The following is a 27,731-nucleotide window of genomic DNA, read 5'->3' as shown; positions in this document are numbered from 1 at the left end:
GTTAGGATGAGTCGTTTTTATTTTGGTTGTATTGAAATGAGTTTATTTCGCAAAACTGCAGTGGAAAAACTTTTTTGCATCATTTGAGTCATTTGATCAACAACAGGATGTTACCACTGGTGGAAACGACAAAGAAGACGATGACAGGAAGTGGTAGCATGATAATGTTCTTTAACTTTTTATTGCGTGAGCAAACTTATTCATGTAATTTTTAATTGAATTTTTAATTTAATGGAAACACGACAATTGTAAAATTGTGTTTTTTGATAATAGCAACAAAATTTTGTAACACAGCTTGTGTTGTATTACCATAAAGTACTGTACTTTATGAAAAACTGAGTGCCGATCAGATTACAGAAATTAATCACATTCACTGAGTTTTATGGCAAACTATTTTATAGCCAGTCAGTTGGCTGTTTTTTAAAAAATTATTTTAAAAGCCACTAGGTGTGTTTTGTTGAAAACTACTAGAAATCCTGTTGCATGCAGTCGATTGGATGCATCAACTAAAAGCAAAGAAACTCAGATTACAGACCCAAGAGAAGCAGGATTTTATCACTTGGTGGTAAACATGCTGCTGATGCATTTGTGTGATTTAGGTCCCTGCGTCCTCTCACTTTAAATATCAGTTAATGCAAATCAGGTTATTTTGTGAAAAGTCAAATATTTCAGCTGCAAATTAACTAAAAAAAAACTAAATTATGATCCAGATATAAATGCATCCTCTCTAAAACCTTTTTGAATCTGAGGTACTTTACCAGGATTTTAAAATTTCTTTAAAATAATGTAACAACGAGGTCGATTTCAAAATGATCACAAATTAATCAGTTTGCAAAAGTTGTGCAGCAAAGTAATTCACAGAGGTGCAGAAGATGATCTGTTTTGATATTTTGGTTTAATACTCACAGGAGTGTTGCAAGTATCAACTGTTTTCTGACCAAGTGAGAAAAATAAAATAAATCAGTAAATGAATTAAAGTTTTGGTCCCCTCTAGTATAAAATCCACAGGCTGAACTACTAAATTCTCTTCATGTTTATAACTTTAACTTTGCCAACCATGTTCTGTTCTCCCTGCACATTCAGACTAAAGATATAACCATTAAAACAAGCTGCGATGTTAATGGCCGACATGTCAAAATTATTGATTTCAGCTTGAAAAACTAGCGGCCTGAGCAGCCTGGGCACTCAGGCCCAGGCCGGATTAGAAAGTGGTATCCCTAAAACTCAGCTTACAAACTGAATTTAAAAAATACAAAAATCTAAGTCAGTCCGGTTGAAGAAGCAAAAACCCACTTAATGTCAAACATGAGCCGTCGTCTGCTGTCGCTTCCAGGTCCGACTCCGGCAATGCTTTATTGTGAAGGGTCTGCAAAAGACTGACATAATAACTGTGATAACATGAAGGAGTCTTCATGATTGTGTAAGACTGTTGTTATGAAAATGAGGACATTTTTAATGCAAAACATGCATTAAAAGTCAATTAAAAGTGTCAATTTTGCATTATTTAGAAAGTAATGACAGTTTTAATGCCATGCTGCATTAAAAGTCAATTAAAAGTGTCATCCTTGCATTATTCAGTAAATAATGACATTTTAAAGAAAATCTTTTACCAAAGGTTGAATTAAAAGTGCATTAAAGCGTGTTAACTTTGCATTATTTGGAAAATAATGACACTTTTATAGCAAATTTGAATTAAAACCTGCATAAAAAGTCCAGTAAAAGTGTCAACTTTGCAATATGCAATATAAATAATTGCATTTATAAGGCAAAATGGCAAAAACTTGCATTAAAACTTAGGGTTGGGGTCGTCAACTTGCATTAAAAGTCAATTAAAAGTGTCAACTTTTCATATTTTGGAAAATAATGCAAGTTTTAATGCAAAGTTGCATTACAACTTGCTTTAAAAGTGTCATCTTTGCATTATTCAGAAAATAATAACACTTTTAAAGCAAAGTTTTACTAAAACTTGAATTAAAAGTCAATTAAAAGTATCAACTTTGCATTATTTGGTAAATAAGGACACTTTTAAAGAAAAATTGCATTTAAAGTTGTATTTAAATGTCATTATTTACTGCCTGACACTTCATGACAACAGTCATAAACATTTAGACTCCTTCATGTTCATGTCAGTCTTATGCACACTCCTTCAAATAAATGTTGCCCAGATTTCCTGCTATGCTAACAGGCTAGCAGGCTAACAGGCTAGCAGGCTAACATGCTAACAGGCTAGCAGCAGCGGTAGACAGACTTTCACTTTCCAGGTTCTAAAGGAGAAATGAATTATTGCTCATGAGATCAGCACATCTTGAACGCTGTTTCTTTAGATCTCATGAATCTCATTTTGGCGTTTCAGCGGAACCCTGGTCTCCTCCCGTCAACCACCGCCGAACACATCCGACTTCGCCCCGGTCGTCGTGGGAGAAATCGCTCCCTCGACCCGCGGCGACCCTCCGCTTCGCAGCGCCTGACGGGTTGAACCGGTTTTTGTCGTTTCCCAGAATTCACTTTTTAACCGCAAGGATGGTCATCTGCAGACATTCCTCCTTCATGGCTAGCAGCTCAGTCTTGTAGCTGCTCGGCTTTCTCCCGTCCACGTACACGCACGACGGCTTCTTCGTCGCAAGAGGCGTCTCCATGGTGACGGAGCCAGCATTGAGTATGTCTGCATGCGACGGCGAGGACGAGGAGCGCCTCTGGCACGCCGAGGACATTATGGCGTAAAGGGCGCGGCTGACGTCGTTCCTGGCGCCCTCGTTGACGAAGCAGTACAAAATGGGGTCGGCTACACAGTTCAGGCTAGTTAGCGCTAGCGCTACATGGTACGCAGCAAACAGCGTCTCCTCTGAGCTACAGTCGCACGGCTTCCTCAGAAACATGACGCTGCGCACCAGTAGCAGCATGTGGTACGGTCCGAAGCACAGCAGGACGATGAGGATTAAACTCAAGGCCAGCCGCTGGATTTTGGCTTTCTCCTGGCGCTCTGTGGAGACGTTGCACCGCACTGCGGCTAGGATCCCTCTGTAGGCGACCAGCATGGCTGTCCAGGGCGCCAGGAAGCCAAGGAAAGTCCTGTAGAGGTTCATTCCTGCCACCCAGTCCTGCATCGGGTACTTCTCGAAGCAGAAGGTGTGGTTGAAGCGGTCCTGGAAGAGTTCGTCGTGGAAGAGAGGAGCGGAGTTGGCGATAATCTCAATGATCCAGACGATGGCACTGACGCAAACGGCTGCAGGAAGACAAGAAGAGACATTAGACTTCCAGTTCTCCACCATGATTTACCATCTTCATTCAATGTATCGTTTCAAAGACACTGTAAATCCTGTTTCATGTCCATTATGAAAACGATGAAGGTGTACAGAAACATTACAAATTCATAATTATAATTGGTAATTGCTAAGGGTTTTTGTTGAAACTTAAGGATCAGTTTATTTTGCAGAATTATGCACCACAACGTGTTTGACTTTCACATTTCACTTTTCTCAATGTACATTTTAAATATCAATATATCCACAAAATAAAGTAGCGAAATAAAAAATAAGGTTTCTTTCCTATATGTTTACATAGATATTTTTAAAAAAGTAGAAGTCAAGGTTGAATTTGTGTAATTATCTGTGTTTCATGTGGTATTTGCAAATGGTACCTTTACAAATACGCGCAAATCTTTCTCAATATTCTGCTAATGTCGAAAAAACACAATTTCACAATTACGGTGTTTCAATTAATTAGGAAATAACATTAAAATCACATATGAATAATCTTGTTCACATGATAAGTCATTCAAAATCATGGCAGCAATGGATGTAAACAGTTACGTGGCTATCAGCCAATCAGAGAAGATGTCAGCGTCTTTTTCAGGTTTTGGAGCCTCAAGCCCCGCCTACTTGGGAGCGGCTACTTTTGGTTTTGGGGAAATTTTAGTCAGCCATTTTACTTTAAAGTTATGGATTCAACGTGTTAGGATGACACACAACTATTCATGAACTGTGAAGCAGTGAGAGCTCTAGTGGAGCCAGAAAAAAAATCATCCTGCTACTACTTCCTGTCGTCTTCTTTGGTGTTTCCACCAGTAGTAACATCCGGCTGTTGATCATGTCACCCATAAACTAAAGTGTTTCGATTGCAGTTTTGCGAAATACATCTATTTAGACACAGCTGAAAAAAAACGCAAATCCTACTGCAAAAACTTTTTATTGAAAATCTGGAGTTTTTTCAAAACTGGCGTTTTTTTCGATTAAGCTAATTCATTTTTGTAATTTTAATTTGTGCAGTCTTATGGTTAAGAGAAACACAGCCAATGACAAGGTTCTGATAGTTATGAACAAAAAAAAATTATTATTCCAGGAGTTTTGTGGTTCATTTAGATGCATCTTCGCCAATCTGGGTGATGCTGCCAACTTGAACATTTTACTTGTTAGCCAACGTCTTTTGCGTCTGAGATTGAGCTCTTGTTGTTTTCTCTGTGCATTGCATGACCTGGGGGTCAGTTTACTCTGATGTTCACTCCTAGTAAGGCTGGAAATTGTTATATGCTGCTGTGTTTTCTTATTGCCTTTGTGTGAACACACGCCACTAAGATCCAATAACAATTTTCTACACTGTAAACCTTTCTCCTTAAACCTTAAGAAAGCAAGCTCGTGCTTTTCTTTTCAAACAAGGTTTCTGTTTTGGCTTCATCTTTGTTCACGGACAGAGTGGAATCTCTTGTTTGCCTTGTACACAGAACAGAGACTATCGGCAACGTTCCGACTTTGAGAGCGGGAACAAGTATTTATGTTTCTGAAAATATTGTTTAAACAAGTTATTTTTTTTTTCACTGTGGGTTTCAGTTGAGCAATCCAAAACAGAGGTGTCTTGTTATCAGACGCAACGCTGTAACCCCTCCCACTGAAGAAGAGTCACCCAACACTGCAAAAACACAAAAGCTTATTAAGTAGTTCTGGTCTAGTTGGTAGTGCAAATATCATAGTAATTTTGAAATCAGACAAAACTAACTTACAAGTAACTTTTCAGCAGGAAATTAGCTTATTTTAAGCCAATAATTCAAATAATGAAAAGGTTCTAGTTCCACTGCTGGAATATTCCACTGAGCCGTTACCTAGCAACCCCAGCCAAGCCCAGCCCGTTACCTAGCAACCCAGTTCTAGTTCCACTGGGAGATTATTTCACTACTAACATGGGAAAAACTGAAATAAACTGAAATCAGCTCCTGTGTCTTATATCAACTAAGTGCTGCTTTTCCTGGTTTAGTTCTGGACCAGGGAACAATAACGAAGCAGAACTCAGATAACCCCAGTGGTTTATATGGTTCATATCTGACCAGAAATCATTCTGTGCATTATAGAGTGTCTAAGAGTTCTTAAATTTTACTATTTTACAAATGTTAATTGAGGACAGGTATTTTTTCCTCCCCTACAGGGGGTCTTATGTGGGCTCTAGTGTCCCTTATATAAAAGTAGGCTGACAGGAAAGGGGGGAAGCCATGCGGCAAATGTCGCCGGGTCCGGGAATCGAACCCACGACAGCCGCATCGAGGACTCAAGGTCTCCAAACGTGGGTCGCGCTATCCCCTACGCCAGTGGTCCCCAACCACCAGGCCGCGGACCAATTGGTATCGGGCCACGCAAGAAATAATGAACTACTTCTGCATCTTTTATTTTGAAAAATCCTAAACCGGACTCCCCCACCCCAGGTCCGCAGCAAAATTTTGAAGGGCTAACCGGTCGGGGAAAAAAAGGTTGGGGGCCGCTGCCCTACGCCACCACAGCACGCCCCGGACAGGTATTTTGTGGTCACTTTTTCAGGTGTTGATTGGTTTCCCTGCCAGCAGCATTTTGAGCTGACTTAAAAAATTAAAAGTATGTGCTTGTTTGAGAAGAAGCCGTTCATTCTGGCAATGTTTCACCCCTCTGCTAAAGTGCTAGTAGCAGAGCTAATTTTTTGATTTATTGCTTTTGCTGACCCTGATCCTGTATAAGTTTCTTAAGACATAGTACTCCACAATCTAAGAAGATCCTGTAAAAGTTGAATAAAAGTGGCACTAAAATGGCACCTTGAGGAACCCCACTTGTGATCTGTATTTACTCATATTTACCATTTCGAAATCACAGAAAGCTGTCCTTTCTTGTCTTAAAAATAAGTTCTTCTACCCACGATGTAACAGTCTAATTTTCCCTCAGTTGTCTTATAAAAATCCTACCTGTCTTGATCCGCCGGACCTTAACGAAGCGCAGCGGATACGCCACAGCCAGGTACCGGTCCAGTGATATACAGCACAGGAAGGCAATGCTGACATAGATGTTTGTGTAGAAGATGAAGCCAAACAGTTTGCAGCTCTCCTGCCCATGGATCCAATCGTCGTGCTGCAGGAAGTAGTCGATCCACAGAGGAAGAGTGATAATGTAGAGGAGGTCAGCCACCGACAGGTTGATCAGATAAATGCCGAGTTCGTTACGCTGACGTACCTGAAGGAACGAGAGGGAAGAGCAGAAACTGAACTCAGGTAAGAGTAGCACTACTTCAGCATGTCTTACTCAAGTAAAATTAAAAGTAGCAAGAAATTACTGGAGTAAAAAGTATTTGGTAAAAAGTCTACTCAAGAACTGAGTAACTGATCAAATGATCAATCATTTAATATTTAAAACTTACGTCATCAGATGGACCAAAATGTAAAGCTAAGTGGAAATTTGAATGAAAATTATAATAATTCATATAAATAACAAAAATAAATAAATAAAATGTTTCCAAACCAGTTTCTTATAATAAAAAAACTTTAGAAACCTTAACAGAATCTGCAGGTGTGTGTCTGTGTCTGGTGATTTTTTGATTAAAACAAGTTTGTTTTTCATTCAGTGGGTAGAAAATCCAGAAATTTTAAAAGAGTAGAGATACTTCATAATAAAATTACTCTAAGTTCAGTGCCGTAAAAATACTCCTTAAAGTACATTTACTTGAGTAACCTTTTTTTGGAAAAATGTACGTTTAGAAGCTTTTTTTAGTATGCTGTACTTTTTACTTTTACTTTAGTAATTTTATTATAACTCATAAGTAACTTTTCATCAAGATATAAGAGCTTGTTTTAAATCAATAAATCCTTCATTGTGATGAAAAAGTAGTAATTCCGCTGCACCGTTACCTAGCAACCCAAGCCAAGCCCAACTCGTTACCTAGCAACCCAAGCCACGCCCCAACCGTAACCTAGCTACTCAGTTCTAATTCTGATTATTTCACTTATAACAAGACATTTTCCCCAAGAAATTATTTTATTTAATCTGTTTCTTGTAATAAAAAGATTCTGAAACTTTAATAAAAACTGCAGTTTTGTGTCTGATGAATTTCTGGTTAAAACATGTTTGTTTTTCTCTCAGTCGGTGGAAAATCCAAAAATTTTACTCAAGTGAGAGTAGAAATACTTCATAATAAAATTACTCAAAGTACAGCGTAATAAAAAAACTCCTAAAAGTACATTTTTATAAAATGTTACTCAAGTAAATGTAACTAGGTACTCCCCAACTCTGAATGCACAAAAATGTCAGAATTACTGGTACAAATGACGATATGATTTGTTTATGATGTTTTTATTCTCTAAAGCACTTTGAACTGTGGCAGATTAATTCAGTCATCTAACGATAAAGGCTGCATGTTTCTGTCACATGTTACCAAATACGGAAGCAGGTTTGTGAGTAAGCGTGTTTGTGCCTTCAACAATCAGCTTCAAAATTTATCCCAGATGTTGAAATTGAAGACAAACAACAATTTGAATGAATGAAAAGTCAATAAGAGTCGTTCCGGCTGCTGCCAAAGCAAACGGACAGTCTGTGGGAAATAAAACTCTGGATATGTTTGATGCCGTATGGGAAAATATCCCCGGGCCGCTGATCGGATCTAACAGGCGGTGTGAGACGTGTGAGTCTGAGGTTCAGTGTAGCTGAACGGCAGCGGTGCGTTCAGCTGGTCTATTTCTGAACGGCTTACTGTTTTTAGTGCTAACTTCCTGTTGGGCTGCTGATGCCCGTCTGTCAGACTGACCAAAAACTATTCTCCAGTAAGAGTAGCACTACTCCAACATATTTTTATTCAAGTAAAAGTACTCAAGAAAGAGTAAAAAGTATTTGGTAAAAAGTTTACTCAAGTTATTAATCATTTAATATTTAAAAATTATGTCATAGACAGAACGAAATATAGAGTTAAGTGGAAATTTTGGTATTTTAAGGACCAAAATGACAATAATTCATATAAGTAACAAAATCGGGCAAAAAAAAAATCTTTCTGAATCAGTTTCTTTCAATAAAAAACTGATGAAACTTTAACTGAATTGTTGGTTAAAACATGTTTGTTTTTCATTCAGTGGATAGAAAATCCAGAAATTTGACTCAAGTAAGAGTAGAAATACTTTATGATAAGAATTACTCAAAGTACAACATAGTAAAAATCCTCCCTAAAAGTACATTATCTTGAGTGATCTTTATGAAACCATGTACTTTTAGGAGTATTTTATTATTCTGTACTTTGAGTAATTTTATTATACCTCACAAGTAACTTTTCAGCAAGATGTAGGAGTTTGTTTTAAGACAATAATTCCTTAATATAGATGAAAAAGTAGAAATTCCGCTGGCACCGTTGCCTAGCAACCCCAGCCAAGACCAACCCGTAACCTAGCAACCGAGTTCCAGTTCCACCGGCAGATTATTTCACTTCTAACAGAAAATGCTTCCCAAGGAATTATTTACTTAAAACAAGCTCCTGTATATTTCTGAAAAGTTAATTTTCTCTTATTTCAAGTGAACCAAGTTATCTGCAGTAGAAACTAGACCAGAATTACTTGGTAACATTTAGTGTTTTTGCAGTGTTTTGCCTTTTTTTGTCCTCACCTGCATGTACGCGGCCCACAGAGCCATGCAGTTGGTCGGAAGCCCCAGAACGATAACTATGATGTACAGAGTGGGTTGGAAGAACTGGTCCACCTTACTGTCCACATTACAGAAGGAGATGTTGCACATTGTCCTGTGTGGAGCTCTGTTTGATGACGTCATTTGGGTTCAGCTCTGTTCCCTCTGTGTTTTCACCCAGTTCCAGCTCCGGCGGCCCCACAGCGGCATGCCGACTCCGATTTCCCGCCCGGCTCCCAAACTGCAGCTAAACCCGGAGAAGCGGAAGGAAGCGGAGGCAGAACATCCGAGGAAAATCATGATTCCTCTCGTCTGAAAGGCCAAGCGAGGCCTTTGCCTGTCATGATCCTCCCCCAGGACTCGGAAATAAAAGCAGAGAAGAAGAAAGATAAAAGCTGCCTTATCGACACGGAGCCAGGCGTCCAGGCCTCATCAATCTTTTAGATCTGGGAGGTTTGCCGGGTTCTGCTGTAACGTCGGTGTGTGTTTGGTCCCAATGACACATGAAACTCCAGAGGGAGGGTCCTTATCAAAAGACGGGGATGATTTTACAGACCATCAGCATTCTGACCCTGACACGCCATCCATTCGCCCGGGAACAAACCTGCAACAGAGACGGACGGAGAATTACTCCACAAACCAAAGGTCTGGCTTAAAATGACAGAAATGCCAAATAAAATGATAGATGAGGGGTTTAAAATCTTGAATATATGCATGAAAAAGTGTAGTTTTATAATTTGTAAAAGCTTTTCCACAAAAAAAATCTATAATTTGATCTGCAACCAACAAGATATCAGTAGATGAACCGATAGAAAACTTTGAGCCGATATCGATATCGATATACGATATACGATATTAGTATTTCTGTTATGGCTGATAACTGATTTCACTAACGTTCCGACAACTTTGGAAAAATCACAACCATAAACATAAAAATAAATATCAGTTATTCATAATTTTTTATTATTGGACCGATACCAATATGTAAAACAAAACAACTAATTTCAGCAGATATATTGTGCATTTCTATAATTAATTAAAGATTACTTTTAGGCCTGTCGAAATAAGCATTTTAACAGTCACATGGCAAATTAAAATAAAGTCAATGATTTCCATTTTCATGATTTATTATTTCTCTCTTTTCTACCAAACACCGGATTATAAACGTCTTCAGTTTGGTGTTTTGGCCTCAACTTGCATTTTGCTGACAGTGACTTCATAATTCATGTTATTTGTTGTTTTGCTTATTTATGATGGATATTTAAAATGTCTTGCAGTTAAAGGTTCATTAATCATTAATTGATCTTTGAGATTGTGTTCAGGCATTAATTTGCCTTCATTACTACTATAACACTTGAAAATAGTTTTAAAACAACAATATTATCATTTATCACAATAATTTCTGGAACAATTTATCATCCAGAAAAATGTGTTATTGTGACAGGACTACACTGTAAATATGTTGATTTTTTGCTCTACTTTCTAGTATAAATGTCTTAATACATTTGAAATAAGACACATGTAGTTTGTTTTAAGTCTGTAATTTCTTAATATTGATTAAAAAAAATCTTTCTCCATAATATAAGTGAAAAATAATCAATATTAAGCAATTATTGACTTAAAACAAGCTATAATATATTTGGCTGAAAAGTTACTTCTAAGTTACTTTGTCTGATTTCAAGTTACTACAATATTTGCACTGGAAACTAGACAAAAGAATCCTGGAAGATTTTGTGTTTTTTCAGTGTAAAAAGGATTTTTTTCCCCTCCGTTTTGGACTCATTTCTTGTTGCATGACCTTGGATAGCTGCAAACATGACCTTGAGGATCGGGCAGTTATGCAACCGAATGGATGGAGGGAAGAGGAGAGAGAGGAAGAGAGTAAAAATCGGTTCTGAGTTTCTGTTTCTCCTCCCATCATTCACCTTGAAGCCAGCAGCTGTTCTTACTGAATTACTCCCATGACTCCGCGCTCTGTGGGATGTTCAGTGATGAAGGATAAGTTATGCAGGTCGACAAACCGATAAAAAAGGTGAAATTTGTCTCTGCAGCTTCTAGATCTGCAGGACGGATTCACCAGTCAGAGCCGAGATGGACAATCTGGACATAAAAGAGTCGTTTACATGTCCAGATTTATTGTTTTCATTAAATAAATGAGAAAGAAAACATACCGATTGCATTTAATAAGACTTTTTAACATTTATCACAGGTGAGTAGAGTATCCAAAAGAATTTACTCAACTAAGAGTAGAACTACTACAACATGTTTTTACTCAAGTACTGAGTAACTGATTAAACTACCATCATTAACATTTAACAATTGCATCATCAGTCGGAGCAAAATATAACGTTAAGTGGAAATTTAGGTAATTTAAAGACCAAAATGACAATAATTCTTATGAGTAACAAGAAAGAAAATGTTTCCAAATCAGTTTCTTCCAATAAAAAACTTTAAAACTGCAGCTGTGTGTCTGTCTGGCGAATTTTTGGTTAAAACATTTTGATTTTCATTCAGTAGGTAGAAAATCCAGACGTTTTACTCGAGTAAGAGCAGAAATACGTCATAATAAAATTACTCAAATAAAAGTAAAAATAAAAATACTCCTAAAAGTAATTTAAAAAAAACGTTACTCAAGTTAATGTAATTCAGTAAATGTAACTGGCTATAAATCCAATCTGCCACTGGAACTAGAACTTTATTTTCAATTTTAAGGATTTATTTCCTTGAAACAAGCTCTGTATCTATCTCAACAATTACTTGAACGTTAGTTTTGTCTTATTTCAAGTGCACAAATATATTGGCAGTAGAAACTAAACCAGAAATACTTGGTAAAGTTTTGTGTTTTTGTCCTGTTCTCTTCAATCTGCAGAGTTATTAGAGTTGTTGGTTAACAGTTTTCTGTTTTCTTTTCTCCTTTTAGATGTGAAGCAACACTCCTTTCATAATGACTTCAGAAAATGTTGTTCGTACTAAATCCAATACCGGGGAAAATTGTTTTTGTCGGAAAAAAGCCATTTATTTTATTTTTAGCTGTTTGTATTTTGCTTTTAGTCTGGGAGCAGAGGGAGAGTCCAGAGTGTTTCTTGTTAAATGGGCTGAGCGAGGCTGCAGTGTTGGCTAAATAGCCATGAAGCAGCAGTTTCCAAAGAAGTGCTGCGACTCGCTGAGTCAGCGTTTATTTCCTGGGTGTAAGTCCAGGCTGAGCCCTCTGAGACGTCGGCCACCAAAACAGGGAGAAGAAAACAGCTTCAGAGGACAGAAAAAGACGTTTGCTGGTGTGAGACGTGGAGCCGCCGCCGCAGCAAACACCAAAACCGACCGGCGACGTAACGAGGAGCTTCAGCAACGACCTTCACCTAAAAACGTCTTTGCTGAGGAAACAACTAGATAGATAAGAGGAATGTTTTAGTAAGCAGGAAAAAAAAAATCTCTGTGTTTTAAAAGTATAAAATGAAGCCAAAGGATTTTTGTTTGTTTTTTGATGCTTTGGTAACAACAGAAAAATAATATTTTTAGCTCATGGTTTTCTTTCGGTCGACACTAAATATCTACAGCCGCGTAAAAAAACAAGAAATTTGTCAGACATTTTGATTAATAAAATATTAAATTCTCATCAACTTGTTGTTTATGCTCATCTTAAACAAGTGGCATAAACTTTTGAATAAAAAAATGCTTGATAAGTTAATCTATTTAAGTTGAGCCAATGTGAAAAAGTGAACTATTTAGCTTTAGCTGCTTCCCCTATCACAAGCAGCTAAGCTAGCTTCCTCTTTGGTTACCTAGCAACAACCTGTTGAGTAAACGTGCGCAGCAACAGTTTCATGTCTTACCAATGGGCCTTATAGCTGCATAAAAGTGGCCCAAAAAGTGATTAAGCACTGCTAAAGCAGATGAACTATTCCTGAAGTGTTTTCTGTTTTGAGCTGCTGTTTGTGGTTGTGTGTGTAAATGATCTGGTCGACAACAGAGGCAACCCGCTGATTAGGCACAGCCTGGCTACTTTCCTTTTTCAGATGTTTATGACTTTCTGTTGTTTTCTGGCTTTTCTTTAATCTGCCAGGTCAGATCACAAGTCAAAACAAGATAATAACAGACCTGCTGATTGCAGTAATCACTGCCTGCCACTTTTGGAAACAACTGATACATGTAACCTTTTTCTGTAATGAGACAGACAGCCAACATGTGCAAAAATACCATATAATAACCCTAATGACACTCAGCCTTAATATCCAACAAACAAGTCTGTTTTTACAGTGCATGGGGGTGGAATATTTTGTGCTTGTTCTTCTTAGACAGGATAATAACACATCTCTGTTACTACACTTAAAAACAGCTGGTTACTGTAGCTGCTAATGTTGACTAGATTTTATAAGGTCAAAGGTGAAAATGAAACGGGAAGAACAGGAAGGAATGTAAAACCACTGCAGTTATAAAACAATGAAAGAAAATCTTTTGCTATGATGCTCCACTTTATATATACATATATAAAGTTTATTAGCAGTTGCTTTGAGATCAATTTGAAGTTTTGAAAATAGAAGAGAAAACAAAAGGAGAAAATATTTAAAAGGAAAGAAGAATATCAGAGTAGAGGAGAGAAGTCTGCCTCTACACCTGCAGAAAAAGAGAAAAAACCTTTAGTGTTATTGTTAACTAGATTATTAAGATGGCACAATATTACTATAATGAATTATCTTCCACGTCAACAACCCCATAATTGTTGATTTTTCCCTATAAAGTAACACATCATGACTTTTACCAAACTGGTGGTTTCACAGAACACGACTGAAACAAGATGTTGGCTTTTAAAGTAAAAATGAAACTTGTTCACACTTCATTAGATTTGGCAGACAAACTCTAAGGAAACTCTTTAAACTGCCGCGTTGATCAATACGTTGACAAAAAATACTTTTCTTTTTTAAAGATCAAAAACTGGCAAATGGATTCCTGAGAGTCACGTCTTCAAGAAACAGGAAGAAAAATCCAGCAAAGACCAGAGAGATGAATTACTGAAAGAAACATTTTTGAAACATTTTTGATTGTGAATGGCGACCATAACGCTACGGCAGATGAGGTAGAAAAAAAGAAGAAATTTCCACCCAAAAAATTAAAAATTGATCTGAGAAATTATCTAGAAAAACCCAGAAATTTCTGAGTTTGAAAAGTTTAAAATTTGCCAGAAAAGACAAAAAAATATATAGATTAATCTCATACATTTTCTAGAGAAAACTTACATTTTCTGAGTTTAAAAGTTGCTCTTTCCTATGAAATTTCTGAGATTAACCTCAACATTTTTGGATTCTTTGGCAGAAAACTACTCCTCTATTTTCTATCAGCAATAACTCTACTATGTTTTACATAGCTCTTCTGTAAAAATGTTGAAAATTTTTATCTTAATCTCAGAAATTTTCTAAAAATTTCTTGCTAATCTTTGACTTGAGGAGCTCAGAAATGTGCTTATTTTTCTAGAAAATTTCTTAGCTTGATCTTTAAATTTCTGCGTTTTTCTGTTGGAAATTGTCTCCTTTTGTCCATCTATAGTGGCTCTACTGTATCAAATTCAATTTCCCAAAAACGCCGAATACATAACCGTTCCCAAACATAACGAGCTTTGTTGTAAAATAAAGTCCTGTTTGCTAATGCTGAGATAGTGACCTAAAGTCTAACACACACACACACACACACACACACACACACACACACACACACACACACACACACACACACACACACATAGTCGGGGGTCATTTCGCTGCTGTTAATTAGCTAAAGACATAAAACCAGCAAAGCAAAACAATTTGGCACGGAGCGCCTGCTGGTTCATTCTCTGGCTGGAAGACATTGTTTGCATCTTTGGACAATTACAGTTGAGTGGACGCTGCCGTCTCCAGGGACTTTAAAGGAATGTAACACTTAATAAAACATCAGCACAGCTGTTTTCCCAACCAAAAACATTTAATCTCAGTTGCAGAAAGGTTCGGATTATTCTGCTTTTTCTTCGCATCTTACGAAAAATGATGGCAGTGATTTCAGGGCGATTGTTTTGGCACGTCTTGTCAAACGTCTCCGATTCGTTTCTGATTCCCATGTCCAACACCTCACCCTCTGAACTTCCATGAGGCTGTTTTCATATTTTCAACATTTTAATCTGATGAGATCTGGAGGAAACCACTTCCTGAAACAAATGAATCGAAACAGAGGTCACTGACTTTGACCTTGACATGTTCTGTCCACCAGAGACCCAAACGCTGCAACGTTCCCACCGCTGCGTCTGTTTACACACTTCAGACAAGCTGAGGACACTTTCATTAAAAGTAATCTGAACTACTTACGTTTTTGAAAACATTTGTTTTATACAGAAGATTAACAACTAAAGAAGCCTTGAAGATAAACAACCTTTTTGGAAAAAATGCCGGATTTGAAGCGTTTCAGTAAATGATCCCTGTGCCGCTGCAGCCACTGGAAATAATGATCTAGTTCATGTCGCTCTGCACTGTCCTCTGAAATTAACTTTGTATTTTCCTGTTTTTTATAAACAACAACAGAAGAAAACCCAACAAGACCTTCGGTTTATTCAAAGAAATTCCAACAATTACACTGAAGTAAGAGTAGAAATACTTCAATATATTTTTACTCAAGTAAAAGTAAAAAGTAGCAAGAAATTACTCAAGAGTAAAAAAGGATTAAAAAAAAAAGTCTACTCCAGTACCGAGTTACTGATCAAATTATCAATCATTTAATATTTAAAATTTACATCATCAGATGGACCAAGATATAAAGTTAACTGGAAATTTTGGTATTTTAATGACAAAAATTACAATAATTTATATAAGTAACAAAAAATAAATAAAGAAAAATTTTCAAAATTAGTTTCTTTCAATAAAAAATTTCAAAAACTTAAAAAAATTGCAGGTGTGTCTCTGTCTGGTGAGTTTTTGATTAAAACATGTTTGTTTTTCATTCAGTGGGTAGAAAATCAAGAGTTTTACTCAAGTAAGAGATACTTCATAAAAATTACTCAGAGTATTTAAAAGTGTTTTTACTTTTAGGAGGAAGAGTACTTCAAAAAGTACTTTTTTTTTCTAAAACGTTACTCAAATGTAACCAGTTGCTACCCAACTCTGGCTACATCCTCTCAGACCATCACTGGCTGCGTTTCCATTAAACATAAAACTGTGCAAATTGAAAGTACGGAAATACATTTGCACCCCAATTCTGAAAAAACTCAAGTTTTTTGTTTGAAACTTTTGGCATTAGGATGAGGTGATTTCTCAGCCAATGGAAACGGGTCACATGACCAATAACCGGATGTTACTACTGGCAGAAACGACAAAGAAGACGACAGGATTTGCATGATTAGGCTGATTTATTTTGAAAATTTCAATGCGGCGCAGCTGCTGACAGTATTCAGCATTGTTGTCGTCAGAGCAGCCACGTGTTGTGCTCACGAACTGCACCATGTCTGGATGAGGGATTATCCACAAGTGTGCTGACTGGCAGCTCAACAAAAAGAGGTTTGGGTGAGAAAGAAAAATTTCTCCCTGCAGATGTTAAACAGTCTCTTAGTGAAAAATCACACAGGAACAAAGTTAAAACAAATTGATTAGGACTTTTTATGGCTAGAAAATGCAGCCTTGTCCTGTGGAGGACTCCAACACTTTGTCAAAAATTCAAGACTCGTAAACTTCATCAACATGTTTTTCCTGGACTTCATGAAGAGAGAACCAGGAAGAATTGCTTCAAGTGAACTTACTATGCTTCCATGACCCGATCAGAATAGATCCATGGTCCAAACAAAACATGTTCATTACATTTTTTGCTCAAAATCATTCTTAGATAATAGGATTTCTGCCTTTTTTCAGCTCCTTTCAGGGCGTCTGTCACTTTGAATCCAAATAACCTGCTGCTGGCGATTTCACGTCAAAGTGGCTGCAAACAGATGAGCAATTATACAACCATACATCTTTGAAAAGCAGAAGTGGAGCCTCCTGCACAACCAACAAGAATGCAGCAAGTGGTTTCTGGATGTTAAGTCAACACTAAAACACTGGTCTTTACCAGCAGTGTATAAAACCAACCGAAAAAACCTGCTGGGTTGCTAGGTAACAGACTGGGCTATGCTGGGGGTTGCTAGGTAACAGGCAGTGAATGGTGATTTATGACGTTACATTCAGAGGGTTTTTGAAACAACTTGTTTTCCAGACACCAAAGAATAGTAATTTATTGCTAAAAACAGAATCTAGAAGCAGCAGGAACCCAAATGGAAGAAAAAGTGTTCAGGTACAATAATCCAACAAATGGAGACAAATCCCAGCAGATTTTTGGATTCTCCACCCACCTACGCTGGTGAAGTTCGGTTTGAAAATACTGAACTTTTCCTGGTGTTGTGTCAACGCCGGATGTGGCCAGAGGACCCGAAAATTGTACTCAAGTAAGAGCAGCACTACTTCAACAACATATTTGTACTCAACTAAAAATAAAAAGTAATCGTCCAAGAGTAGAAATACTTTATAATAAAATTACTCAAAGTACAGCGCAGTAAAAATACTCCTAAAAGTAAAATTTATCAAAACAGTTACTCAGGTAAATGTAACTCCCCGACTCTGGTCACTGCATTGCTTAAAAGTCAAAACAAAAACCATCCTTAGGAATCCAAACGTTGTGCATTAGTGGGGAAATTTGAAAATGGGAAGCGACGACATTTATTTCAATCATTTGTAAATCTGTAAACTCAAAACCTTCCTGAAAAAGCTTCAGTATTTCTGACATTTTAAGCATTAATGTTAGTTTTCATCCCAATAAGCCAGAACTGACCAAAAACATCTAGACTTTTTCAGACAACTCCGTCATGCAAAGTTCACATTTTCCATGAAGCATTTAAAGCAAAAAATGTCAAACAGAAAAATTCACCAGAATTAGACTTAAATCCAGATTTTTATTTTTATTGTTTGGGCTGTTTATCAGCTGAAACGCCTCAAAGAGAAACTTTAAGATAAAGAGAGTGGAAACAGACAACCCTGAACCAAAACGGAGGAAGAAAACAAAACAAGGAAAGGCAGGCAGAGTTTGCTTTAGATAAAATCTGCTCCTGACATCAACCAACAAGGAAATATGAGTTCTGTTTGTACAAAGCCAATAGATTTCAACAATTCAACAACTGCAGTGAATGTCTCAAATTAGCTTTTAAATGAGCTTTTAAATCTATGAGAGAACATCAAAACGTGAAGAAAATAAGCGTGTACGAGTTTGTGCTCCAAAGGCGCTGAAGCGTTTTTTCCCACAACACTTCAGTTGTTTTCTTTAAAGTTACTTGTGATTATTCTAAGAGTTCTGCAATCCCATCAGAGTAAAAGAATATGGCTGAGAAAGCAGCCGAATAATCCAAAACCATGGATGCATTAACATAATGCAGAGTTCTGCTGGTTCACGCTCTGCAGCCGCCAGATGGCTGAATATGGCTGCTTGCTGCAGGGCGTGAGGGACTCCAAACACCTCACTGTAATTCCCATGTGCACTGCTACTCAAAAAAAAAGAAAAATAACTTTATGCACTACTAAACGCAACCCTCTTAATGGTAAATGATAGCTTTGCTTTGTTTTCATATTTGTTTAAATCTAATTTGCGAATCAGAAGAGAGAGAGAAAGAGAGAAAGAAGGAGAGAGAGAGAGAGACCGACCATCTGGACACGTTTCGGCTCAGATAAAGGGAATTATCTTGTAAACTGTCCAGAAAAGTAATCCAAGAGAAAGAAACATAAAATGACAAACTTCCATATTATTTTATATCTCTTTAGTCTTAAGAATAGAGAAACTACTAATCTGTATTTTTTCAAAGAAAAAAAAAAACAACCTGTAGTTGAAAGGAAGCCATGTTGGCAGTTTGACTCAAACCACATTTGAGAAACAGCAGAGAAGTGAAATAAGTTGCTGTGGTCAGATTTTCACTTCCACACTGCAAAAACACAAAATCCTACCAAGAATGTTTGTTTGGTTTCGAGTGCAAATATCTCGGTATACCTGACATAAGAAAAAACTAAACTTACAAGTAACTTTTCGTAATTATCATGATGTAGTTTTTAGAGCCTCTGCACACAGAGAGGAGGCGGGAAGCAGCAATTTGAAATCAGGAAACAACTGTTTTCCAGTAAAAACTGAACCGCAGCGTTAACTCTGTGTCATACACTGTAAAAACACAACAAGTCCACATGACAGACACATACAGCGTCATTTATAGCTGGTTTACGTAAGAAAAAGTCTGAATTCACTACTATTTTTAAACATTCAGTTTAAAAATTTCAGTTCTTCTAACGAATCAAACCCGTCCAATAAAAAGATAAACATACTTAGAGTAATAATGATAATAAAAATACAAATTTTCCAAATCAGTTTCTGTCAATAAAAGAACTTATGAAACTTTAACAGAAACTGCAGGTGTGTGTCTGTGTGTCTGGTAAATTTGTTTGGTTAAAACTTGTTTGTTTTTCATTTGGTGGGTAGAAAATCCAGAAATTTTAAAGAGGTAAAAGTAGAGAGACTTCGTAATAAAATGACTCTAAAAATACTCCTAAATGTACATTTGTTTCAAAAATTCAGAAAGTATTTTCACTTTCAATACTTTATTTATAAAAGCAAGTCTTTACTTTCACTTTTTTTTCTCTCACCCCGCTGACTGTGAGTTTAAGTTGTGATTTAGAGAACTGATATTTATCGGAGCGTTTCTTTCTGCTCCGTGTGTCTGCAGGTCGGTGATCTCTCACCGCCTTCCTCACATCCTGCGCCGGAGGAAACGCTGACGGATCGCCGCCTCCTGCAGGGTCACTGTTATTACAGCGATCCATCACCGAGCGGCCGAGTCCGTCCTCCAGGTGAGTCACAGCAGATGGGATTACAGCAAAGATGAGAGGGTATATCTGGACAAGCCAGACTGTATTATTAGAAACTAGCAGTCTGCTGCAAGCTAATCAGTTTTTGTTGAATCCGCGTCAGGAAACGTGGCGGCGCGGCGGATTCAGCCTGCAGTCTGCAGATCGAGTCTCCAACCCATTATGTGGTCTGCAGTGTGAGCTGAACGTCTCAGTCAGTTTGTGCTATTTTTAAGCGAGAACGGCGCTGGTTTTATTCATGCACTGCAAAAAGAAACTAGTTGAACCAACTTAATATATTACGATCTTCTAACTCAATTCATTAAGTTCATCCAGCTCCATTTTGTAAGTTGTTTTTAAACTGAAGTTATTAACGGTGTTTAAAATGACAAATTTAAATCAGTCTTACTCAAATCATTTAGTTTACTTCAAATAAAGGAGGAAACTAATAAATGATATCTCTCTTTTATCAGGTTTTGTTTGGCCCTTTACTTGAAAGTAATTAGTCAGGAAACTGAAAGTGTCCCGCATGTGCAATAGAGGGCGCGATAGCATCACCGTTCTCAGTGTTCTGCCAACCGCCATAAAGAAGAAGAAGTGCTCAGTGTTTGCGGAAGTAAACATGGAGGCTAACAGTGGAGCTTAGCTTACATATTTCAAGTTGTTGTCCAACCGGAGCAGCATAGTAAAAACTTAATCCTCATTATTATCCGTCACGGTTGTTGTTTTCTTGCTCGTATCAGGATACAGAATAGTGACAATGCCGAGTATCAGTGACGGATGAATGCGATCTGGACGTTGGGTCACATTAGAATCGGATACGTATCGGATATGGGTCGCATTCAAAAAGAATCCGACCTGTGAAATGAAAAGATCTGATGCGGGTCGCATTACGTCAAAACATGGGAATTGGGTCACTTTGGGCTGCGGTGTGAACGCAGCCTGAGGTCTCAGTTCTGCTGAGCATCTGGTTGGTTCAGGATCTGTCCCTGGTGAAGCTTCGTCATGACGTCAGACTTAAGATACGAACACGCCATTGAACTTAATTATTTCAAATACACTTTTGAGAGCGCGCTCCAAAAATACACCTTTTAGAGAATAAGATCTGAAGTATTTCTACTCTTGAGTAAAATTTCTGGATTCTCCACTCACTGAATGAAAAACTCCACATAGGTTAACACAGAATTGGAATTTCGAAAAATTAAAATCAGAATTTTTAGATTTAAGTTGAAATTCTGAGAAAAAAGTATATATTTTTTTTCAGTGGCACTGATCCCCTTCCGTATCCTTGTGACTTTTGTTTTGTCGATGAATAAACTTTCGATTCGTTCCACTAAACATCCTGTCCAGCGAATCCACTTGATATTTTTATTTTTCAGCAATGCTAAAAGCTGCCGTTAAATAAATAATCATCTCTGTAGCTCTAGAGAAGAGAACGAGCGGGACATTTAGTAGCTGCCTAAATGTTTTAGTTGTAATTTATCTCCAGTTGTTGCTGCAGAGCGAAGAGCGACTTGTAGTCGCCGAGTCGCCGTCTGATCGTGAACACCTGAGAGAGCCGAGCCGTTAGCTCGTTGGAGTAGCTTTCCACTTATTGCCATGCAGGCTCATGTTTTCCACCTCCATTTTTAAAAATGTTGCCGTCGAGTGAAGCTGGAGGAACGCCACAGCTGATGATGAGGAAGGCTCTTCATCACGCGGAAAATAGCAGCTAAGGGTAGCGCTAGATTTTATTTTCTTACCTCAAGATTCCAACCTCTTTGCTTAAATATGCATTGATTTTATCATAACTCAAACTTGAAGTATTTCTGTATTGTTTTTCTGTTGGGTCAGGGGTGCCCAAAGTGCGGCGCGGGGGCCATTTGCAGTACCTTGACGGATTCTGTGTGGCCCACCAGATGGAGACTTTTGTTTCTAACTGAGATAATGTGAAAAATATATTTGTTAAATCGACAGTTTGTTATGAGGCAGATAATCTGTGAAGAGGTTGATCTGCTCCACTTCCTTCCTGGGCTGAAGAAATGCCCCAAAAACCACCAATCAGAGCCAGGAGGCGGGGCTTAGCGATTATCACAGATTATCTGACTCTTAATTAGAGGGGAGTAGAAAAACTGTACTCAAGTAAAAGTAGCACTACTATATATATAACATATATTTACTCAAGTAAGAGTAAAAATGTATTTAGCAAACAGTCGACTCAAGTACTGAGTAACTGATCAAATTATCAATCATTTAATATTTAAAAATTAGATTTTGGTTCGTGTGCTGATGTAAAGTTAAGTGGGAAATTTGGTAATATAGTACAACGCAGCAAAAATACCCCCAAAAGTTGTTTTTTTTTTCAAAAAAAGTTACTCAAGTAAATGTAACTAGTTACTCTGCAGCTCTTGGTATATTTTTGAAAATGTTTTTCCCGGCGTTAGCTTAGAAACACTTTCCACTTCTCCTGTCAGACATTAGCATGACATCCTGGATGACTGAGAATCTGAACCACTGCTCTCTAATTCCAGTTCTCAAACACTTTTCTGCGACTTTGATTGTTTCTTCACTCCAAAACACCTGAATCAAAAGAAAAGTTAATGTCCAGTTTGCCAATTAGGTAATTTAACTTTTAGATTTTTAAAAAAAGCCAAAATTTCTGCTCAAACCTCGAAGTTTCTTCACATTCCCCAACATCTGATTCATAGAATAAAGCAATAATCCAGCTTCCCTGCTGTGTTACATGAATCACTCAGAAATATTTAAGGATTTAGAGACAAAATGCAACAGCATAACTCACTGCAGACTTCTTCTTATCACAACAACTCGGAGCGCAGCACTGCATGTTCATGCACCTCACTTCCTGTTTCCTCATTGGGCACCACATTGGTCCAAAAAAAGGTTATTTATTTCTAGAGCGTGCCTATTTACGGTCACTACGCTGAAAAAACAGCAACAAAAATCCAAGATGAAAATTTATTGAAGGTTAAAAGGTCAGCAGAGGCTTTGATCCTTTGTGTAGTCTGGACTGGTTTGTGAAATAATTAGCGTCGCATTCTCTGGGAATCTTTTCCTTCCTTCCTTTCTGGGATTAGACGGATTCCTGATCGACCTTTTCAAAGGTTTGCTCACCGCATTGTTCAGTAAAGACATGCAGAATATTTAGATGTTTGGATTTCTTTGGAGATTACACGTTTGTTGAAATATTTTAAAATAGAAAAGATTAAACCAGTTTGGGTTGCGTTTCTGTTAGCAATGTGAATATTTGTTCATTAGAACTGCAATACAAGCCTAACGTACCAGGACATTTACACAGTAAATTAGATTTTTCTCTATTTGTTCTCGCGGCTCAGTTTGCCTCATCGGTCATCTATTTATACACTGCAAAAACACAAAAGTATTTTTAGTCTAGTTTGTACTGCAAATATCTAGTTTCTACTGTCTTAAAATAAGACAAAACTAACTTACAAGTAATGTTTCAGCAACATGTAAGAGCTTTTTTAAGTAAATAATTCCTTAGCAGTGATGAAAAAGTTCTAGTTCCACTGGTAGAATGTTTCGCTGCATCGTTACCTAGCAACCCCAGCTAAACCCAACCCGTAACCTAGCAACAAAATTCTAGTTCCACTGGCAGATTATTTCACTTATAACATAGGAAAAATTAAGTAATCTGCACTTGAACCTTTTCATCAACATTAAGGAAATTTTTTACCTAAAATAATCTCTTATATGTTGCTGAAAAGTTTCTTTCAAGTATATTAAAATAGAAACGAGGCCTAAAATACTTGGTAAAATTGTGTTTTTTGCAGTGTACTCCAACTTATGTCCACATAGTTCCTGTTTTAAATGTTACAGTCTCTATTATGACCATCTTAACATCTGTGTGTGGATGTGTGCGTGTGTGTGGGGTTGGGTGTGTGTGTGTGTGTGTGGGTGTGTGTGTGTGTGTGTGTGTGTGTGTATGCATACAGAGGATTTTGAAATACTTCCCTGTAAGCTCTATGACAACAAAACAAAATCCCATAAACTGGATTTAAGAGGGGTCACTCATTACGCTGAACAGAAGTGAAAAGTGTGTTTGAAAGGAGAAAAGAGGCATTCCAGCTACAAGTGAAGGTTAACAGCAGCTAATGGTGGTTACTCATTTCATGCTTGGTTGACTGCTGCGGTCTTTGATTCAGACCCTGGTCGGCTCGACGACCTGCAGGGAAAATTAATGACTTCAATAAAAATGCCACCTGGAATGTTTTCCACGATTCTGAGGTTTACTGGCTACTTCTGACTCTGACCAGATCAGCGGAGCTTGTTGCTCTACAACCAGGGGATTTGGAGGCGTGTGCGCGCCGCTATGCAGATTAGCATGTTGCTGCACATAAGCCTGATTGGCTTTCTGCTGCTGCAGAAAACCAGTTATAATTTACACACCTGCTTTAACAGGTTCAATCCATCCTTCCTCCTCCCCTTTTCTTCTGCTTGTGCACTGCATCAATGCAGCAGCGTTGGAGGAACACAGTCATTTGCACACAGAGTCCTCAACCGGGCACTGAACCCCAGACAAATGACCACGCTGTCAGCAGCTTTAATGATGGGCTGCAGAAAAATCTCCAGCCGTTTTGAGGACAAGCTGCAGCAGCGGCGAGTCTCAGGCCGCTAACAAACACAGCCGGACTCACACACAGCCAGCAGAGCGCAGGCGCTAATATCTGATGAAATGTCAAGTAACAAATACAGTTAAAGCTAGAGGTTTACATACACCGAATGAAAAGAAACATTTGTCTCTCATGGTTTGAGTAAAAGGTTATTATAGTTAACTAAAAGCATAATTTTTGTTCAGTGAAACATTTTAGCAATAAACCAAATGATGATGTTTGCAGACGATATTGTGATTTTTAGAAAGAAGCTTGGTGGTTTCCATTTTTTCTTTAATGTAAAGAAATAATAAATAAAATGTGCTGTATTGAACAGATATTATTATTAATGTTTTTGTTATTGTTTCAGTCAGTTTTCATTAAAAAAGTTGAATAATTTAAACAAAGTTCAGTTTTGCTTCATCTGCTTTACAAAATTATAATTTTCTTTTATACATAAAGAAATAAATAAGTACTTTACCAAATACCAGTCTTGCGTAATAAGTATAAATAAATTATGCAAATAGTTGCCTTACTTTTTTTCAAAGTATATAAGGCAGGATATTTTTATCAGTGCAGCATGCTGCCAGGATGTAGCTGCTTCCGTCGCCACTTCCTGTCGTTTCTCGCTCTCTCTGATTGGTCGGATCTCTTCTGGTTTACGGTGTGAAGTGACGTGTGAGAAAATCTAAACTCTTTCCCCTTTAATCTTCATCCTGTGTGAGATGCAAATTATTGGCCTAAATTCAAAACCCTCTCGTATCGATATGTGACGATAGAAATCAGCAGTAAAGTAGGGAAAGAAAAAGAAAAATGGAGTAAACAAGCATCAGTTATAACAGAGCAAAATATCAAACAAGCAAACTGATGTAGATTTACATAAAATTCAACGTTAGTATTGTAATAACGTTAAACTTGATCTGGATTAGTTTGTTTCAACAGCTGTGTTTCCATTTACCTTAAAATTGCATAAATTATAATTACAAAAATAATTTGCTTAATTGATTTTGAAAAAACTCCAGTTTTTCAATAAAAAGTTTATTTGTTATGATGTGAAGGGTTTGTGGCTTTTTTTTTCTTAAAAAAACGAGTGCATTTGGCAAAATATTGCAAAGGAAACAACTTTGTTCACATCACTGCAAAAACACAAAATCTTACCAGGTATTTCTGGTCTAGTTTCTAGTGCAAATACATATAAAAATAAGACAAAACTAACTTTAAAGTAACTTTTCAGCAAGATGTAGTGGCTTGTTTGGAGAAATCGATCCCTTGATATCAATGAAAAAGTGCTAGTACCACTTGTAACAAGACACTTTTCCCATGTTAAAAGTGAAATAATCAGCCAGTGGAATTAGAATTTGGTTGCCAGGTGACGGGCTGGGCTTGGCTGGGGTTGCTAGGTAACGGCGCAGTGGAATATTCTACCAGTGGAACTAAAACTTTTTCATTAATAATAAGATGAGTATACAAAACAAATAACTTTTTAGCAAAATAGGAGATTGTTTTAAGTGAATAATTCATTCATATTGATTATATGGGAAAATGTCTTGTTATAAGTGAAATAATCTGCCACTGGAACAAATAATTTTGCATCAATATTAAGGAACTGTTGACATAAATCAAGCTTCCATTTCTTGCTGAAAAGTTGCTTGCAAGTTAGTTTTGTCTTATTTCAAATGTACTAAGATATTTACACTAGAAACTAGACCAAAATAGTTTGAATTCAGGTTTTGTGTTTTGGCAATGAATGTTATTGGCTCAAAAAACGATTCATAAGGAATGCTCTGCGTTTTGTGCGATTCTAGATGATTCTGATTGAGAATTGGTTTGAAGAAAAACTAGACCGCATCAGTATTTTTAATTTCTATGTCAACACAGACCATGCTGTCATCAAAACCTTTTTAGTATTTTAGACATATCAAAAGTCATTTTGTATTCTTGAAGGTGAAAATTACTTTTTGCTTTTTGTGCTTTACTCTGAGTAAAACAGTCCAACCTGTACTTTTACTTTTACTAGAATATCTTTTCATACAGGTATCTGTAGAGACTGTGAGTAGTTTTGACACCGCTGCCTCTCATCTGCGCCTTTTCCATTTGTTTTGTTTAGATTCCGGTTCTGGGCAGCTGGCCATCAGGTTTGTCATTTTGTCAACATGCGGCGCCGTGCAAAGCTCCAATAAAACCTGCAGCCCCAATGTTTATTCACGCCACTTTCCATGTTTACATCCAACTCGACCCGTGGCACTTTCACAAGAAGCCCGGGTCGCTGTCAGTAAGTGACGATGCATCAGAAGAGAAATTAATTTTCGTTTAATGCTCTACCCAGAATTCATGAAGTTAATTTTAACTTCTTTTTTTTTCTGGGTTTAAGGCCACCAATTTTCCATGAGGATGAGGTCATGACCTTCAGCAGCTTTAAGAAAAGCGGCTTTAACCAGTAAAACCAGTTCTGCTTGGGAGCTTTGTCCTGCCGGAAATACCCAACTGTGTCCAGTTTTCACTGCAAAAACACAAAACCCTACCAAGTATTTTTGGTCAAATTAACTTCCTAGTACACTTGAAATAAGACAAAACTAACTTATGAGTAAATTTTAGCAAGATATAGGAGCTTGTTTTAAGTAAATAATTCCTTACTATTGATGAAAAAGTTCTAGTTCCACTGGTAGAATGTTCCACCGTTACCTAGCAACCCCAGCCATGCCCAGCCCGTTGCCTAGCAACCTCGTTCTAGTTCCATATTTTTACTTATAACGAGACATATTTCCCATGTTATAAAGTATAATGCATTTTTCATCAATATTAAGGAATTATTTACTAAAACAAGCTTCTTCATCTTTCTAAAAAGTTACTAAGCTAACGAAGCTAACTTGGAAGTTAACTTGGAAGTTAGCTTCATCTTATTTCAATGTATATTTGCAGTAGAAACTAGACCAAAAATTAAGATTTTGTGTTTTTGCAGTGAAAGAGAAGTTAAAGAATCTAAAGGAGTTCATCTTTACTTCCTGAAGTTCATTCTGTATGACGAGAGACGCACCGATCTGATAATAATCAGAATATTAAAAAAATTCTAGTTCGTCAAGCTTTTTATTTTCTTTACATTTATAATTCCTAACTGCACTTTCTGAAACACTTGAAAGAACGCTTGTTGCTGTTTATTTTTACGTTTCACCAATGTCGTCAACTTATTATTTCAGTTTATTGTTTATTTTTCATTGGCTGTTTGACTCCTAATTCCACTGATTGAACAAATTAAAGTCGTTTATTTTTGCATGTTTGGCCATCTTGTGAAGCTGTTGGTGTATTTAAATGTTTCAAATTTTAGTTTTATGTAATAGCATTTTTCTCCAGAAGGTATTTGACCTGTTCTTGCTTCTGTTATTTTG

At 37.2% G+C, this 27,731-nt stretch overlaps 1 protein-coding gene and 1 long non-coding RNA gene across 2 annotated transcripts in view; one reads left to right on the top strand and one right to left on the bottom strand.

The window, feature by feature from the left end:
• Nucleotides 1–2,046: 2,046 nt before the first annotated feature.
• Nucleotides 2,047–27,731, bottom strand: part of gpr4 (G protein-coupled receptor 4) — a 35,688-nt gene continuing 10,003 nt past the window's right edge. Inside the window, exons 2-4 of the mRNA XM_027999510.1 lie at nt 8,865–9,486; nt 6,194–6,458; nt 2,047–3,223 (exon numbers count right to left, since the gene is read on the bottom strand). Of these exons, the coding sequence (XP_027855311.1) occupies nt 2,502–3,223; nt 6,194–6,458; nt 8,865–9,026 (1,149 nt within the window). The 5' untranslated portion in view covers nt 9,027–9,486 and the 3' untranslated portion in view covers nt 2,047–2,501. The remainder of the gene's footprint in view (nt 3,224–6,193; nt 6,459–8,864; nt 9,487–27,731) is intronic.
• Nucleotides 19,552–26,941, top strand: LOC114133549 (uncharacterized). Its single transcript, XR_003593204.1, has 3 exons — nt 19,552–19,744; nt 26,456–26,620; nt 26,720–26,941. It is a non-coding gene; the product is annotated as an uncharacterized LOC114133549 (long non-coding RNA).

Source organism: Xiphophorus couchianus, chromosome 18, assembly GCF_001444195.1.
Source record: "Xiphophorus couchianus chromosome 18, X_couchianus-1.0, whole genome shotgun sequence".
Lineage (NCBI taxonomy): Eukaryota > Metazoa > Chordata > Actinopteri > Cyprinodontiformes > Poeciliidae > Xiphophorus > Xiphophorus couchianus.
This window is presented reverse-complemented; position numbering and strand designations above follow the sequence as displayed.